The sequence below is a fragment of the Parus major genome, chromosome 4 (genome assembly GCF_001522545.3).
Source record: "Parus major isolate Abel chromosome 4, Parus_major1.1, whole genome shotgun sequence".
NCBI lineage: Eukaryota > Metazoa > Chordata > Aves > Passeriformes > Paridae > Parus > Parus major.
In genome coordinates this window covers 59,477,557-59,495,583 of record NC_031771.1, presented here as the reverse complement: position 1 = coordinate 59,495,583, position 18,027 = coordinate 59,477,557, and the positions used below count along the sequence as shown (strand labels likewise).

The 18,027-nt window shown below is 39.7% G+C and overlaps 1 protein-coding gene across 2 annotated transcripts in view; it reads left to right on the top strand.

Moving 5' to 3' along the window:
• The window catches only part of DOK7 (docking protein 7), a 60,667-nt gene extending 51,042 nt beyond the window's left edge, over positions 1-9,625 (top strand). For both annotated transcript variants that reach the window (XM_015625745.3, XM_015625743.3), the window contains 4 exons: positions 1,755-1,820; positions 2,890-2,961; positions 5,695-5,847; positions 7,846-9,625. In XM_015625745.3, the coding sequence (XP_015481231.1) occupies positions 1,755-1,820; positions 2,890-2,961; positions 5,695-5,847; positions 7,846-7,982 (428 nt within the window). In that variant the 3' untranslated portion in view covers positions 7,983-9,625. The remainder of the gene's footprint in view (positions 1-1,754; positions 1,821-2,889; positions 2,962-5,694; positions 5,848-7,845) is intronic.
• The last annotated feature ends 8,402 nt before the right edge of the window (positions 9,626-18,027 follow it).

Sequence of the window (18,027 nt, the reverse complement as noted above, 5' to 3'; positions counted from 1 at the left end):
TGAAAATATAAGTAAATCAGCTAGCCTGGGGCTGTCCTATTTTTGCATTTATTTTTATCAGCAGTCTTGTTAAAAACAAAATTCCAAGTAACATTTTTAGGTGTTAAGTCCTTACCAGAGTTCCACAATCTGTAAAGGTTCTACAGTCTGATCTCATTTGTTAAAATACAAAATCAGATTCTCAGTTTGGCATACTTTAAAATCGAACTTTGTAGCCTTGGATTACCCTGTATATGCTTTCATGTACATAAAGAGAACAAACTAAAGGTTTTAGTTCAGTTGTGCCCTGTTGAAATAATTTTTTATTATTTTAATCCATTGTCCTTATTAAGTGAAATAATGAGTGGTTTTTTTCGATTCATTTTATAAAACTGTAGGATTAATTTTACAAGCTTGGAAACTCTCAGATTTAGAATTAAAATTCTAAATCTAGAAGGTATGTATACTTTATACAGGAGGAAAGAAAAAAAAAAAGAAATTGCCATTTTCTTTAGATTCCCAGGCCGTGCAGTTTTCTAAGATATTTCAGAATATTTATCTTACAGAATTTCTTCATGTTGCATAAGAGCTGTGGTAATTTTTGGCCGCTATTTTAAAAACAACGTGCAGAGCGGTGTCTCACCTGCTCAGAGCCTATTGAGCAGCTTAGAGGAGAGTTAATTTTATCTGTTTAGCGCAGCACATGGCAGAGCCGCCCTGTCACCCGTGGCAGGGCTCCTCACACCCCCGGCCGCCCACCCGGCAGCTCCAGCTCCGCACCACCACTTCCCTCACCATTATTCCTGCCGGGAAGTCAATTCCACCCGGCTCTGCTCAGGTGTCCGCAGCGAGAGCAGCGGAGAGCAGGGATTCGGGGCTGGATGGTGCTTTATTTCGGGGTGGTTGTCGTGCTTTAGGGCAGATCTGGGAGAGGCACCCCAGGGCAGTGATGCTCACAGCCAGCAGGAGCGGGTGATGCTGCTGGGTGAAAGGAGGAATGTGTGTGTGCACAAACCGCAGTGCTGGGCACCCCCCTGCAGGTTTCTGAGCTGATAGCTCTTGTTTCCTCAAATTTCCCTAGGACAGCTTCCTGCTGGCCAGAATCAGGCTGGGGAAGGGAGGCTGGCTGTGCCATCTGGCCCATGGAAAGCTTTCCTGGCTGGAACACTGGGATGGTGTTTCACAAGAACGTGCTGTGGCCTGGATTCAATCCCCACAAACCAGATCCCTTGTGTTCCCTTGCCCCTGGCCTGGTGTGTCCACGTCTAAACATGGGTGGGGGACTCCTGAAGTGTGGCAGTTTTCTCATTCTCTTAGGTTTTGGATCCAGTCTGACCAGATTTTAATGAACACTTTAACTTTTGCTGCTAAAGCTACATTATGGATTGCAAAGGATCTCCTAATTCAGTTCTTGTTGTCATTTTACTGCTTAGCTGAAGACAGCTTTCCCTGTGAGGAAGGTAGTACCCACCACAAGCAGGGATGGGCAGCATCCTTGGAGTTAATAGAAGCCTTCCTTTCTCTCTAAAGGAAGAAAACAACTAAATTAGATTTTAATGCCACAAACTCAGGATAAAGAATTTAGCAAAAAACGAAAAAAACCAAAAAAAAACCCCACCAAAAAAAACCTAAAAAAAAATAAAAATTGCCTGAATGAAGAACAATGACCTGTAATTCTTTGTGTTTTGTTGTATTTTTTTTCTAGCTATTTCAGAAACACCTGCTAAAAATGAAACAGGTATTTAGATTTAATGAATGTCTGTGCTTGAAAACAGGTGGTGCTTCTGTCTTGGCAGCTTCTGGGTCTTTGAAAGTGCATAGAGGGCACAGTCTCCAAGCTGGTAAGTAAAAGTAATTATGAGGTATGTGTGTGCATGTAAATTGAAACTAATTTAAACTTTAATAATTTCTGAAGTTTAAAATAATTTAAGGTAATGCATGACTTGATTCCCTTTGTAAGGCTTACGTATTTCTTTGGGTTTTTTGCTTTGAGGAGTTTTTGTCAGAAAGGCATTGACAGATGGGATAAGTTTAGAAGAGGCAGTGACAGATGAGATAAGTGACTGAGTATAAGCAGTAATCTTATTCACAGCAGTAAAATGCTGCCATCACTTTAACAAAGGGCACCCACCAAAAAAAGTTCACCTCAGACCATAAGAAATCCTGTACCCTAACAATGATATGCTGGGAAAAAACACCCACTACATTTAAATATACTTCTTTATAATAATGGAGGAAAAAAACACTGCCAGCAGATAGAATTATGTGTGTTTGTCATTCAAAATTAATTGCAATACGTTCATTCTATGGACACAGCATTTTTGCTTGCCTGGTTTTAACTGGGATGGAGTCTGTAATAGTGAAGAAATATAGGCATCTCTTTTCAGCTTCATGCTCAGGAAAGACCAATGATGTTGTGCATCCTGACTTCTATGTAAACATGGTGATTTGAGCTTGGAAAGCAAAGTTCTCTTTGGAAAGGCTAGCTTAAGCATTATTGATGTTTTTTCAGAAATCAAGAAGATATCCATCATGCTGGAGGTGGAATTTTAACAAGAGTCTTCCAGGTGTTCCCAAGATCACCCACTCATTTCTCCCTGAATCATGCATGCAAAATAGCTCTGCTCCCACACTGATGTACAGCAAAATGCACTGCTGTTGACTTCAGTGGCCTTCAGTGTGAATAGTTGTAAAAGTGTCCTAAATTTTGTTTCCTTGGTGTTATACTCATGAGGAAATGCTGACATCACCATTACAGAAAAGTCAGCACTAGCCACTGTTTGTGCTTTCTGAGATTATTCTGTCTGATTTAGTTTAAAAGGTTACAAGTCAAAACCAGAAAAGAATAGGGTTTGATTATATTGTAAAATTCTTAGATCCAGAGCCATTAACAGTGTTCCTGTTTTCTAGGTCCTAAAGGTGGATATGAGATGCTAACACTTCCTTCAGAACCTGGAACTCCAACTAGTTCTGAGGAACCTGGTGAGTACAGATTTTTGTGTCAGAGATCACTAACAACTCCTGTTTCTTTTTAATTTTCCCTTTCTTTTTATTGTTGAGGTCTCTTCTAAGTGTGATTTTTGAATTGTTGCCCTTTGAGCATCTCAGCTTTACATGCATGCTCACACATACACTTATCTTTGGGCTGCATTTATAGTGCTGGTTTTCTTTCTGTGTAGTTTATTGTTCATTTCTGAGAATGGTGCCTATATTGGGTAGAAAATATGAATAACACTTGATGAAAGAAAGACTGCAACACCAGTTTCAAATATAACTTTCTTCTTCCCTCCCCAATTATAGTCCTTTTATTTCTTTTCCTCTCAGTTGAGGGCCACTGAATTTTCATTTTTCTCCTGTTACTTGCTTGACTATCTCTTTTGATTCCTACAGTTTCCCCCTTTCTCTTCAAGCCATCATGATATTCTACCAGTTCTTTCAGAATGGTGTAACCATGCATTGTGGTCTGTTTTTCTCTCAAATCCTCTTTTCACAATGTTCTCAAATACTGGCCCTCTGACCCCTCTTGGAAGCACCTCCTGTCCCTGTCCACCCAGGAGGGGCTGCTGAAAGCACTGCCCATCACTCACTGCACCATGTTTGCATTAGTAGGAACATTTGACTGTTTTGTGCTTTTTAAATAAACCCTTCTCTTCCAGCAAATAAAAGCCAGTTTTCAGTGCCTAAAAAGGTTTGTTTTGTTTGGTTTTATTTTTAAGGAAAAATGAAAACCAAGTATTCCTGTGCATACAAAGAAAGCAGTTTCTACTAAGACAGCACAGACTGAAAAACAGGCGGCTTTCCCCTTCCTTCCATTCCTGTTTGCCCAATATTTTTTTTTTCTTTTTTTTTCTTCTACTTCCTCCTTTGAGAAGAATATTTGACTGTTGCCAGCTTTTAGGGTTTTGGTTTGTTTTTTTTGGTTTTTATTTTTTCTGTGTTTTGTTTCTTTTGCTTTTCTTGCACAAAGCCCTACCAATCCAATTCTCCATGTGTAGCTTTTTAGCTCTCAGGAAAATCACTTGGTTTGTTTGCATCAGGTATAATGTTCAACTTCCTTAAACCCATTAACTATTTAGTTCTATAGGGGATCTTGCTAGTTTTCATGCTAGCTAACTTTGAGGGTGCTTCACTCAACACCTCTGTTACATCACTCTAACAGCAGACAGAGAGACTTCAAAAATTATCTTTTCCTTCATGACTGTTCGTGACTGTACTTAAGATTGTCACTTGCCTGCAACTTCTAACCTTTTGTGATGCAAGTTGTCAATGCAATGATTTTTCTCTCTTCTTGCTCAATCAGGCCAAATTCCTTTGCAATACTTTGGACACAATAATTGAAAATAATTTCTGAGAATGATGTTTGATGAAAATATAAAAATTCCTTCTGCATTCATTTCTGCATTGATTTTGTCATTTTGTTCCTAATCTTGCTTTGCAACAACATCTTGAAGTCTGACTGACAGAGAAATATTTGTATAGTTTTTGGATTTTCCTGTTTTTTTAATGAAAATCTGTGAGAAAATTGGCCAAATTTCCAGTCTTTTCAGCTTTTGAACTGTATAGTAGACTCCTTTGATTTAAACAGTTTAAGCCTGGGGAGATTCAATTATCCTGGAACATGCCCATACTGTTGCCTAACATTGTATAAGTTATCTCTGCTACTCATAATACTTCCAAGAAGGTGAAGTTTCCCTCAATGGTTATTCACAACTGCTGTTGTCTGGATACTAGAAGTAATTTTCCCCTATGCTCTAAAATGCTTTGATACCTTACTACCTCTCCATTCACATTTCAGTAGTGTCTAAATGGGCAAAAGGAAAAGCAGCAGTTTGGACAAAAAAAGATTTGATATGAGTTCTTTGTGGAGACAAGGAAGAGCTTAAGAGGAAAACTTCATGAAAAAGGCAAACCTCAAAGTGATGATGTTTTCCCTCTGCACTCCTCTGTCTTAAACTGACTTAAAGGTGGAACGTCTTTAAGGCTAAGGACTCCAACTGGACTGAACAGGCAGAAAAAATTAAAATAATTGAAAGCAGGGCTAGATGAGGTCTTGAGAATCAAACCAAAAAAAGACAAAAAAGTTTGTTTTTAAGTAAAAATTGTTTTATAGGAACTGTTTCCTAGTAGGTGTTAGTCTGTGTGTTTTTTAGAAATTTCTACAAAACTCTGTGGGCTTTCCTCTAAAGTTCCTGCGATCTTTACTATTTAAAGGGGTTTTTCCACAATTTTCTTCCTGCAATACTTTCATTCAAAGTCCTTCAATACTTTGTTGTCCTCATTTGGTATCATTCCTATATTTTCCATTTCTGCACAGGGAAGCTGTCAGTGTTGTCTCCTCAAGTTTGCCGTCCCTTTGCCTGAAACAGTTCTTCAGTCCCTGTTTTTGGGACATGCTTTAAGAACCTCTACTGATTTTGCTCTCTGTCTTGCAGATGATAAGGTAGCTCACATCTTCCTAGAACAAATTACTTCATATAAAGCTTTACTAACCTCAGGTAGAGGTGGAGGCCTTGTAAGGTAGTGCTGCTGCTAGAGGATCTGCAGAGTGTTTGCCTTCTGCCACAACACAGGGAGATCTTGTCTGTGGTCTTCTGCATAGATCCTGACTTGATCAGTGTCTCAGGATATTTAACTTTGCTTTTCTCATGTCCCACCTACCCCTGAGGAATGTCCTGTTTGCAAACAGTGCCTGTTGTAACTTGTTACTTATTTCAGAAGGGGCAGTAGGTTATTCAGCTGATGTCCCTACACCAGATCGACCCCACAGTGAGACAGCCACCTATGTCAATATTCCTGTCAGCCCTACTTCCAAAAAACAGCTTCACTACATGGAACTGGAACTTCAAGAGTCTAGCACAAGCATAAGAGGTAAGGAAGTCTACTTTTAAACAGCAAAGAATATGCAGAATGTATGGGATATGTGGAATCCTGATTTCATATAGGGACAAGATGAGGGAGCTGGGGGTGTTCACCCTGGAGAAAAGGAGGTTCAGGGGGGACCTTATCATTCTCACAACTGCCTGAAAGGAGTTTGTAATCAAGTGGGGGTTGGCCTCTTCTCCCAGGCAACAACGACAGGAGAGGACATGGCCTCAAGCTGCCCAGTGGAGGTTCAGGTTTGACATCAGGAAGAATTTTTCACTGAACGGATGGTCAGGCGTTGGAACAGGCTTCCCAGGGAAGTGATGGAGTCATCATTCCTGTAACTGTCCAAAAGATGACTTGATGTGGCACTTAGTACTGTGGCTTAGTTGATGGTGGAGCTTGGTCAGAGCTTTACTCGATGATTTGGAGGTCTTTTCCAACCTTAATGATTCCAGCAAGAATGATCTATCCACAGGCTTCTGCAAACAGAGGAGCTGAACCCTGTTCAACCCCTGTTTCCGAGGCATTTTTTTAATTGGCATCTCTTCTTGGAAAAGATTTTTGAGTAATGAAGTTCTATAAGATGTTGCTTTCCTTTGACAGGTGATTGTATCTGCGCTCCTTCTAAAGCCAACATTTCAAACTCAGGAGTTTGAAAGACAGTAATTTGCTTGTGTTCTCAAGATTTTCATTGCATATTACAAATACACTTACCTCATTTTTCTTTCTTGGCTTCAGAAGCAGGGCTGTGGGTGTGGGTGTACAGGGCTTGCTCCTGAAGACACTGGCTGTGGAGCCATGCAGCAAATAATTCACAACAGAACACGGTGTTCTTCTATCTGCTCTCCATGAGGCTGTGTGAAAGTTCTACAGAGAAAATGCAAATTATTTCATTTTTTAATGTTTTTGTTGTTTTTTTTAAAAAATTATTTTGTTTGGATTGGGTATTTTCCTTCTAATGCTTAACTTGTGCAATTAGCACATAAACATGCAATAGATCTGCCATGTGTTGTCATTTAGAGATGCAGTCCTTGCTATAGAAAGCCCCTCATCAGAATTTGGCATTTAATTGATTGCATTTGATATTGATGGGTTTTCCATCTATACTTCTCAGCTATAAAGATTTTAATTTTTGTACTTCTAATTTCAGCAATTTTATTAACTTTGAAATGCTAGCACTTTTCACATTGATTTTTAAATGTTTTTATGTTTTTTATTAAGTAAGTCTAAGCTTCTCTCAGACCTTAATGTAGCTGTCTCTACAACATCCTGTTGAAATGCAAAAGCAATATTTTCTTAGTTTTAAAGACAATGAGCCAAGGCATTAAATATGAAGAGTTAAAGGCTATAAATTTTCCTAAATGTCAACTAATCTCCCACTCAAGGTTCCTTTAATGACCAGAAATATTTTTTTTTCATATTAAAGTTTTCCCAGCCTCTAGCCTTATATATCTAGTATATAGAACTATATAACTTAACAGACTGAGCAGCTTTTGTCTCCCCTGTCTCCAAGAAAAATGAGCTGAAGTGTCATTCTGTGTGAGGTTGAAGGTGGTTGCTCTGGTAAACATTCACAGGGTGCCTGATCCAGACAAAGAACACTGCCAGCTGCCACAAGTGTTTTCTGTTCAAATACCAGGTGTTCGTTTCCTGATTCATAGCCTGGTGAGGAAGCCTCCCAGAAGTGGAAGAGCCAAGCTCAATTATTTCATTGACTGGGAGTAATAGAGGTAATAGGGGTGGAGATTTGAACCTGGGGCAGAAATGCAAGAGGTTAATTTGCTTATTTGAGGAAAACCAGACAACTAAAATATGTAGATAACAAAGCTTTCGAGGTGTTTTGTTTCAGCTATTGTTATCACCTTACTCTCTTTATATAGCTTTCTATAATACTGGAAAAAATCAATCCAGGAAATCCGTGGAGGAATTGTCACAACAGCTTTTTTACTCAGGAATACATGAGGGATGCAGTCTTTTACAGGATGCCACTTGGTGTTTCAGGGAGTGGATCGTCCCGGTATGCCCAGATTGACATTGCAGCCACCGAGACAGCGCACAAAGTGGGGACGCAGCACGCGCAGTGCCGCGAGGAACGCCTGCAGGAGCTGGAGCAGAAGAAGAAAGGAGCTCAGCAGTGACCTGCCTAGGAAAGAACTTTGTGCTCGCCACAAATTCATACTAATTCATCTTGCAAAAGGTTCACGTTCATTGTAAAAAAGCACTCACACAAAACGCTGCCATTGCCTCTTGCAGTTATACCAGATTCATTCCGATATCTTGATTCCTGATTGGAAAGCTGATAGCGTGAGGGATGTGTTTGGTCTTTCCTTTTATTTTAATTTGGTTGTAAAGTCCAGATTTTTTTTGTCAAATGCAATGCCAGATGTAAGTTAACTTTTTCTATAATTCTAAAATCATGGAGAGCCTGGAACCAATTTCAGTGTCTATTAAATAAATGGTGGCATTTTATTTGAAAACAAAGAACTTGAATGTGTGTAGATAAGGGAATGTGAGTGTGTGTGTGGTAAGTGTACACAGATGTTTGCATATGTCTGTACGTTAGCACACATTACTGATAAAATATATGTATATATCTGAGTGTATAAAATATGTAAAACCTCTGTTAATATATTAATGGACTCTTACAAAAGCAAGAAAATTCAGTGTCTGCTCTTTTTGCAGGTACAGTTTTGTTCAATTTATGTGCTTATTTATGAACATGCTCAACTATACCTGTCGATAATTCAGTTTTATACCTCACCAAGTCCTGCAGCTTTGGAAAAAATTTCAGATGTAAAAGCTGTGGTGTCAGGGATGCACATGTGCATGCAAACAGACAAGAGCACACAAACAGGTTATTTAATTATGTCTATAAACCACAGTAATGTGAAGGGGCGTTTGGGTGCTTCTGTTCTTAAAAAGCCTAGGTCAAACTATAAGTTTGATTTTGTAGTTGCTGGGTACCTGTAATTCTTAGCAATTTTTCTGGATATATGTATCACTTTGAAAAATCAGGTCTCAGTTTTCTTACAGAGCATATTTTAAAACCAAGGTATTCAAAAGAAACATTATCTTTTCAAAACTGAGTCTTTTATATCACAAAAGCTATTCCTAACGTAAAACCAGCATCCACCTTAAATCTAAAAAGTTTATCGAAAAATTCTCTGCTGTCTGTAAGTAGCAGAAGACCAGTTCTGTGCAAGAGGATGTCTCCAGAGATGCTACAGACTTGAGACACAACAGGATTTTATCTTATTTTATCTAAAATAGGCTTAACCATGAGTCTGCCACCTCTTGCTTTTGTACAGTAAGATTTAGTTGTTCAAAATTTAATTTCCCATGTTGTGTTATCTGTGTAATTCTTTTTATTTGTCCTCATATAAAATATTATTTAAATAAAATGTTATATAAAATGTATGTCAGTGACACTAGATTAACAAACAAATGTACTTAAGAAGGAAACAAAATTTCTTCTGATAACATATCAGCTTCCAGAGGTTTTGGCTTCCAGAAATTGCCAGGAGTGACATCTTGGGTATTAAGATTTTTTGTTTGTGTCCTCTTAAGATGCAGTATCAGAGCCAAATTCTGTTTTCTAGATATGCATTTAATTTATATTGGTGAGGGGAAGTTTTGTGTCAGTGAGGGTTTTACTGACTTAGAATGAGAGGTGGGGTTTTGTTTTTGAGGCAGAATTTAACCTATAAATTTATTTGAATGTAGCCTCAATATTAATGTAAAATACCAGAAATCTCTCAAATAAAAAAAAAAGTGTTTGAGAGTTGACAATTGCCATTCTTATCTGTCAGGTGTTCAGATGTATTTTTCTGTTGATCCACCTAGTGTATTTCTGAAGGGAAGAGAGATATTTTTTGTGAGATTTTAAGTTTAAAAGATTTTCCTTTGACAAGTGGACAGTGGTGATCTGCTTTTTAAATTTCAGTACAACTGGAATGGCCTGGGTTTCCTGGGGCCAGGTTTATCTGACTGAACCGTTCTTCAGTCAAGGATCCTCCACTGGAGGACTTGCAAGGTTAAATCTCTTGTTATGTGACTATTTAATATTTGGATGAACATAGCTTGACTGATGCATTGAAATGCAGTGTTTTCCATGACAATATATAATAATTCTATATACAGAGAAACTGTGGTATTTCTATTGCAAAAATCTGTTTACCAGGAAAATATATTATCCAGAGTCTCTACAAAGGCTGCCTTTCTGTATGGTGCTTATGTTAAATCTGGGACTTGTAGCACAGGTAAGGATTCGACACAATAGTAAAGGTCATCAGATTGCTTCTGGCTTCACAGAGGAATGACAATTTAAGACAATTTATTTTTCAGGTTGAGCAGGGCTGTGAATCTGTGCATGCACATGGTTCTCTGTGCACATGTGTTTGTGTATGTCACAGTAATTTCTATTTATTTTAAATAATTTTTACTTCACTTGAATAGGAAAAAATAGAACAGATGACTTTCTCTTAGTTTTTAAATTCACTTTATATTCTCATGCACTATTAGCAGCTGAAGCAGGAGGCTGAGCCATACTGTTGCATCTGTTAAAAACTTGCTGGTTCTTTTGGTAGTACCTTGCAGGTTGTATGTCCCTGTCAAGTTACAGGCTTTACATTTCTGTTGAAGAAACTAGAGCTTTCTTATTTGGACAACAGCAGCTCACAGAAATGAAAACATTTTTTCCTAAATAAATACAACCATTTGCCTTCAACTTCCTCTAGTGAACTGGGTATGTTGGAAATGAAACCATAATCCTACGAGCAGCCTTGTGCTTGTTTACACACCATGCATAAACACATGTGCATGAGAGATCTCAAATACAGTTTGTGATTTCTATGGGACGAGTCCAGATTCAAAGCTCTTTGCAAAAAAAAAAATTTTAAAAAATAAATTAAATAAATCAAAATATTTCCCACACTTTTGGAAATAAATGCAACTTGTAACTTCTGAAGATAAAAAGAAGGACTTGCTCATTTGTAATTTAGCATTCTATCAGAGTCAGATCTCCTCCTGTTTTTACCAGGAGCATAAAGCATTAATTACCAGAAGAACAAAGCAATGTGATGTGGCTGGTACTTCTGTAAGGTGTTCTTGAAGGACTTTAAGGTGGCAAAAGTGCTCTTGGTGATAAGTAAACTCTGTCAGCAAGTGCAGTTTGGCAAGTTTGGGCATAAGCATTGGTGTGCTGTGTATGTCCCTCTTTCTTCCTGATAAACACACTGCCAGATGTGACCGCTGCTTCAGTGGGGGCTTATGGCATTGTTCATAAGCTGTCGTGGAACAGATTTATATGCAAATATTTGGGTGCTGGAATTTTCTCCAAGGTAACCTGCTGAAGGATGGAGGGCTGGAGTTTGGAGGGATTTAATTTCCCAACAATGCAAATAGTTGTCTGGGTTTTAATAGCACTCCAGCACTTAATTGTGGAAAATGCCAGTAGGTGTCTTTAGGCATGTAAATGTTTGTGAAAATCTGCCCTGAGAGTTGTCTTTAGAAAAGAGTTTGGAAAAAAAAAAATCCTCATTTTTCCACTCTGCTGTAAACAGAACAGTTTTAATTAGTGTAGCTTGGAAAACTATATTTGAAGTTGAATTATGGTGATTACATTTTCCGTGAGATGCTGAAACATGCAGCAGTTGGTAAGTTTCTCTTCTAGTTTGTCTGGAATAAGACACATGCTTGCTAAAATAACCACAGGAGGAAGACGCATTATTTTATGAATTACTGTTAAAATTATGTTTTTCTTTAAAGATGACAATACTGTTACATTTTTTATGTCATATTTTCTTTGGGAAGATCCTCAGCTTTCATTTGACCAGTCAAGCAATGTTCTACAACCTAGGTTGAAAAGAAATGTTAATTTAATCTCATACAGCAATTAAAACAAGCAAAGCAGAATAAGGCTGAGAGAATTAAAAGTAATTGAAAGGAAGTTTTGTAAGGAGCAGGTCTGCACCAAACACAGCATGAACAGGTAGGAAAAGGTGGTGAATTTGTGTTCAGCTTTGGTACAGCCTTTTCTTGAGTGATGTGTGCAGTGCTTGGCCCCACAATTTAAGAAGCAAGGGCACGTCCCTAAATGTGTCCAGAGAGCAACAAAGCTGGTGGAAGGGCTGGAAGGGTTGTGAGGGGAGGCTGAGGGCTCTAGGTTTATGTTGTTTGGAGCAAAAGAGGCTGAGGGGTGAACTCATTACTCTTTTCAGCTTCCTAAGGGGAAGCAGATAAGGTGCTGAGCTCTTCTTGCTGGTATCCATACATGGGATGTGCAGGAATGGTTCAAAACTGCACCATGGAAGGTTTAGACTGGACTTTGGGAAACATTTCTTTACCAAGAGGCTGGTCAAACATGGGAACAAGCTTCCCAGAGAGGTGATTCTTGCCTGTCAGTCTTAGGAGGCATTTGGAAGATACTCTTAATAACATGCTTTAACTTCAGCCCTGAACTGGTGAGGCAGGGGGATAAGTTGTTTGATACTGCTCCCTCTCAATTGAAATATCCTATTTCCATCCCATCCCAAAGATGACAGGCTTCAGAGTAGCCTCACTCTGACTGGTATCAGTTGGTGAATATTGATAAATCAGTTATCAATTTTCTCTGAATGGCTGGAATATACATGTAATCTTGACCTGGATTTTGACACAAGGAATAGCTTTGTAAGACACTGAGCAGGTTTAGGAAAGTGCAGCTGACATGTGAACTATGAGTTTAGTAAAAACTTGAGGGTGAGTGAACTTTAAAACATATACTTTCAAATGTTCGCTTGCATCAGAGCATCTAGAAATAATTCAAATTTATTATCCCACTGTGTACACAGAGGCGTATGTAACATCACCATTTTACTGAAATAATACGTGTCAACTTATTTGAGGAATATGCAGTGGGGGGGGGGGGGGGGATCAGAAAGCACATTTAGCATGACAGTAATTTTTCTCTACATTATATGGTTGTGAAAGCCTTAAAAAGAAAAAATAAATAAATAAAAAAGCCCTAGCATCTGCTATTGTATAAGTTAAATTTTACTCATCTGTGGGCTGAGCTGGCAATTTATGGATAGTCCATATACAGAAAATAGAGCTGATTAGATGCTCAGAAAGGAACCTGGTCTTTGGATGCTGGAGTTTTGTTATGTAATGCATCACTCAGATTCATCTTCCCCTGTGTCTCTGCCACATTTGGAGGACGTACCCCATGGCCTGCCTTTGGCTGCTGTAACATTTTGTCCTTTTACTGCCAACAGCCAGCAGTACTGGACACAAATTGGGAAGCACAGGAAAGTATCTTCCTGGAAATTTGATGAAGTAGATGTCAGCAAAGAACCAGGAAACAGCAGCTGTGCTTTGGCAGCACTGGCAGAAGGGCAGGACCAGAAGATGTGTGTCTGTAAAGAGCATAAAGTGCTGTGAAACAGAGAGCACCATAACCTGAGAGGAGACTGCCCCTAGTTCTGTGTTCAGCTGCACTGGTGTCATTTGCAGTGGCTGGGGTGTTTGGTAGAGAGGGCTCAGGTCTGCTGAAAGCCCAGGCCCTGATCTCGGATTTGCTGTCTCTGTGCTTTCTATGGTGCACTCATGATAGTAGTGACCATAAGTGACCATAAGTGACCATAAGTGACCATAAGCAATAGCTGTGGGAATGCCTTTCCTGAGTGACAGCCCCAGCTGTGCTGCTCTGGAGCTCTGCAGACAGCAAATGCTCTTCAGCACATCTGCCTCTGGCCAAGCCCTCCTTTAGAGTGGCAACATCTGACAAGTTACAGCCTGCAGCTGGCAACATCTGCAGTGTGGGCTGTGATGGGAACCCTGTCCCTCTGTCCATCAGCACGAGCTTGCCCCGAGCACTGCAGGAAGAGACAGAACAACTGGATAACAGAAAACATGGTGGCCAAGCAGCAACACTGCCAAATATGCCAAATTAACTGCACTCTGCTCTGTCTCTGCTGTACGTGGTCGAAGCTGTGAGTTGCTCTGTTCCTAGGTTGGAAGGAGCTGATGAAAATTCATGTTTTTCTCCTGGTATGCTTGTGACTAAACTGGGTCACTCCTGCTCCTTCTGTAATCCCAAACACATACTGTGGCAGCACCTTGATTTGGAATTCTGACTGTCCTATCTGGCTACACTGGCTATTTTGTTCTTTAAAAAATTCTAGTACAGCTGTTTGTACATATGACATTGAAATGAGAAGGATAACAATTTCTAAGAACATCTCTGAAAATTAGATTCTCATCCTGAATTAATAATCATGAATAAAAACTTTGTTCTGCAGTTCTGCAAAGAATGAGGGTCAGTTTGTGTAAGGCCTGAAACAACAGACTGGTGGCAAGGGTTTAGTGACACCAGCAAACTGAAGCTAATGCAAATATTGTTTATGACATAACCATCCCAAATGTAAATGTGAGACCCAGAACTTTGATCTGAAATTGTTGGAAAATGGACTCTTTCCCCACTGGAGGACCATTTAATTAATGGTTTTGGCTCAGGCGTCTTCTTGAATTAGAAACTGAGATTTGAATTTTGAGGTTGGACTAAAAGATTCAATGCCAGGCATTGTAAATTATGGTTTTCACATGCAAGTTTCCAGTTCCCAGTGTGTTTATTCTTAAAATAGTGTAGCTTCCTTCTCTCTTTAAATTGCCTGGAAAATTACAACTGTAGAACATTAAACAGCATTTTGTTTTAGTAGGAGGCTTATTTCAAAGTGATTTGATGCTCACTTTGCCTATAGAAATTGGCAGGTTTAAGTTACAGTGGACCTGTTATTGAGAGACAACCTTTGAGACTGAAATGGTTAGTTTTATTAAAATGGACAGCTTTTGTGATAAATTAATGCATCAGTGAAAGGAACCAAGTTCACATATTAAGCATTAATATCTGCATACTGTTTCTGATTTAGGAGAGTGCTCTTTTCTTGAGCGGTGGGATAATATACTTGAACATTTGGATATGAAAGTACTTTAAGGGCTACTGATAAAAGCATTTGTGTTGCAATTGTAGCTGTACCAAATATGGCTCAACTTGAAATATTTACTGTGGAGGAAAGCTTATACATTTCTTTTGGCTCTACTGGACAGATTGTATGAATGCTTCCATTTTATGCCTGTAGATGTAGTAAAATAAATCCACGCAGTCTTTTTTTTTCCTGGAGATTGACATACTGCTTCCCAATAGGTGCTGGGTGAATGGACTGAAATACAAGTTAACTGTAGGTATGTGGAAATGTTGGTTCTGGTATTTAGAAGCACTTTGATAGATAATGTAATGCATACAGAGAATGCAGCACCCAGCTCTCGGTTACAAAGGTAGGTCTGTTTGTAATGGAAGCAATAATCTATTCTATTTATTGACTTAAATTACTTTATTTCTTCTATTCTTATTAAATGCTATGGAATGAAGAAACATACTTTAGAACTTCCTGTGTACTACTTACTAGTAAATGCTCAGCCAAGATCAGCTGTTGAGGCAGCACATTCTGGAAACTGAGGTGGTTTCTCTGTCTCTTTACTTAAATCTGCATTAACCCTGGCTTGAGGAAACCCCACAGGGAGAGCTGGACACACAGCAAGCAGGGCAGCCCAGCCAGGGATCCTGCTCCCAGCAGCTCCTGAGCACAGGGATCCCTACATGCAGAAACAGGTTCTGAAAAGGCAGATGGCACTTCACCTGACAAAATGTAAATGATCTTTACTTGGTGAATTTAAATACTCCTGCTATTGCCAGATCTATCATTCATCAGGATCCCATGGGAGGGGAGAGGGGAAATTATTGCAGCAATAAATCTGCTACAGTGCTGTTCCTTATCTGTCTTGGTAGAATGATGCCATCTTAGCTGCTGTACCAACATGTAGGATGTGCTTTTTTAAAGAAAGACTTGGTTATTTTTGTTGCATTTAGTGCCTTATGTATTTATTTCTCTCACCTTTCCACCCCCTTTTTTAACAAATAAAATCTGTCCCTACATGAAGTCACTGACATGTTTACTTAAATTGAGGTTCTTTTCAGGGCAGAATTTGACTTGACTATAAAATAATTTTTTTTTCCATAAGAAATGCAGTTCTTACATTTTTTTGGGGTTTTTTTTGCTCCTGCTTTTGTTTTTCAAATTGTTTCTCATTAAAGACTTGTTAATTTGAAAAATTACAAAAAGATTGGATAGAACACCTATTAAGGAAGAGAAGATTCAAGCACTGTAGAAAAGTGTTAGTTCTTTCCTTTTCAGATGCCTCTTCCATGGAACGTATGAACTCCATTATTCACCTTTCACAGGGTACAGGACTGTAGGTATATCTCATTTGTACCTTTTTTCTTGTCTTTGAATTTTTGTTGCTATTTACAGAAACACAGAAGCAGTGACTCAAGTTATGTTTTAATCTTTAATGTCTCAAACACTACCCAGTTCTGTTATTTTGACCACATGAACAGTCTTTGGAGGATTAAAACTGCAACAATGAACTGTATTGTACATACATTGATATGTGTGAGGTGCAGACCATGGAAACTAGGGTTGAATCAGACTTTTTACCTCCCTAGCCTGTCCCAAACCTTAAAAAGTCGGGAAAGCCCTTGACAGGAACAGAGATTATTGCTCATGTTTTCCCTTATGCTGTTGTAGACTCTAACTCAGCCACAGACTATTTCAGGGGGAAGCTGGGGGCAGGGACAGCAGAAGCCTTTTTATTTTTGTTCTCTAGGTTTGTGTGTCCAGTTTTTGGGCCTGATGACTCATTAACATCTCTGTTCAGCAACTGAAGTGAGGTGACTGTGCTGACCTGTCTCCAACCTTTGCCTCCCATGAGCTGTGACTTGTTCCCAGTTTTAAATTACTGTGACATTTTGCCAGCCTCTTGTAGAGTTTGCAGCATTTGCCAAGCATTCTCTCTGCTTGAGCCCACCTGGCCTTTGAGCCCAGTTACTGTCATGGTGTGGTAGGCAGAGACACAGCACAGCCAGTGCCTGGTTCAGCCATTGTCTCTTTAAAGCCTCTGCTGAGCACCTCTGCACTTAGTAACTGATCAGACCCTGGTTATTCATTCCATGAATCCAGCACCTTCTGCTGCCCCAGACTTCTTCACAAATTCTTGGATAAGCATATAAGCATAAACTTCAGGTACACACTGAAAATGAACCCCAGCTTTGTGCTGTGCCCTTGTCATGATCCACAAGGTGGGATTCGTGATGTGGTTCTTTTATTCCATCTTAGAGTACAAAATATTATCAGCAAACCAGGGACTTAAACAGCAAAACACACTTTACTGAATGCTCATCAGCACTAATATGTGATAGAGGGAAGAGAAAGCAAAACATAAAAAAAAGAGAATAAGGGGATTATAGCTACCAACATTGAAGTCCACTCAGCTGTCCATCGATGCAGAGTCTTCTCTCCATTGGGGAGATCTCAAAGGATGGCAAGTTTGGGGTGTATTTTTTATAGTCTTTTACAAAGCGAGGGGCACAGGGCCAAAACCAGAGGAGACTGATGATCATTGTGATGAATTCCATTGCACAGGGGGCAGGTGTAGGGCACAGAGCAAACCACATCTTGCAAGTCTTTGCTCACCAGCAGGAGTGAGGGCAATGTGCTGGGGAAACCCATTGTGCAGGGTACCACGCACAAGCCTCTGCTCACCAGCAGGAACGAGGGCAGTGTACCGTGCAACCACCTGCAAACAATCACTTAGCAAACATCCACCTCAGCTAGGCCCAAACCCCCAAAACAAGTTCCAGTGATATTCAGGGTCTCAGTCTCTGTCCTTGAGATGGTTGTGAGACAGATGAGGGAATCTTCAGACTGTGTTTTACAACCTCTTGTGTGGAGCACACACAGTGCAGGCTGAGACAGGAGGCTTTCCCATGCACAGCACATCTCTCTCAGCAGCAGGATCTGAACATGCTCCATGAAAGCTGTTCCATTCCTTACAACCCAGTCAGGACTGCTCAGCAGCAGTGGCTCAGTGCTTTGTACAGCTTCTCCCCTCTGCTGCTGCATTTACTGCATGTGTCCAAATTCTTCACACAGGGAGCACTGCTGTGGGACCTTCCACACCCAGGCTACAGCCACCAAACTGACCTGTGGCTCACAGATCCAGTTCTCACCCTGCCAGAGGGGAAACTGAAGGACCTAGTGAAGTCTTTGCTTTCTAACCTAATACAGAATACATTTCTGTTCTGTATTC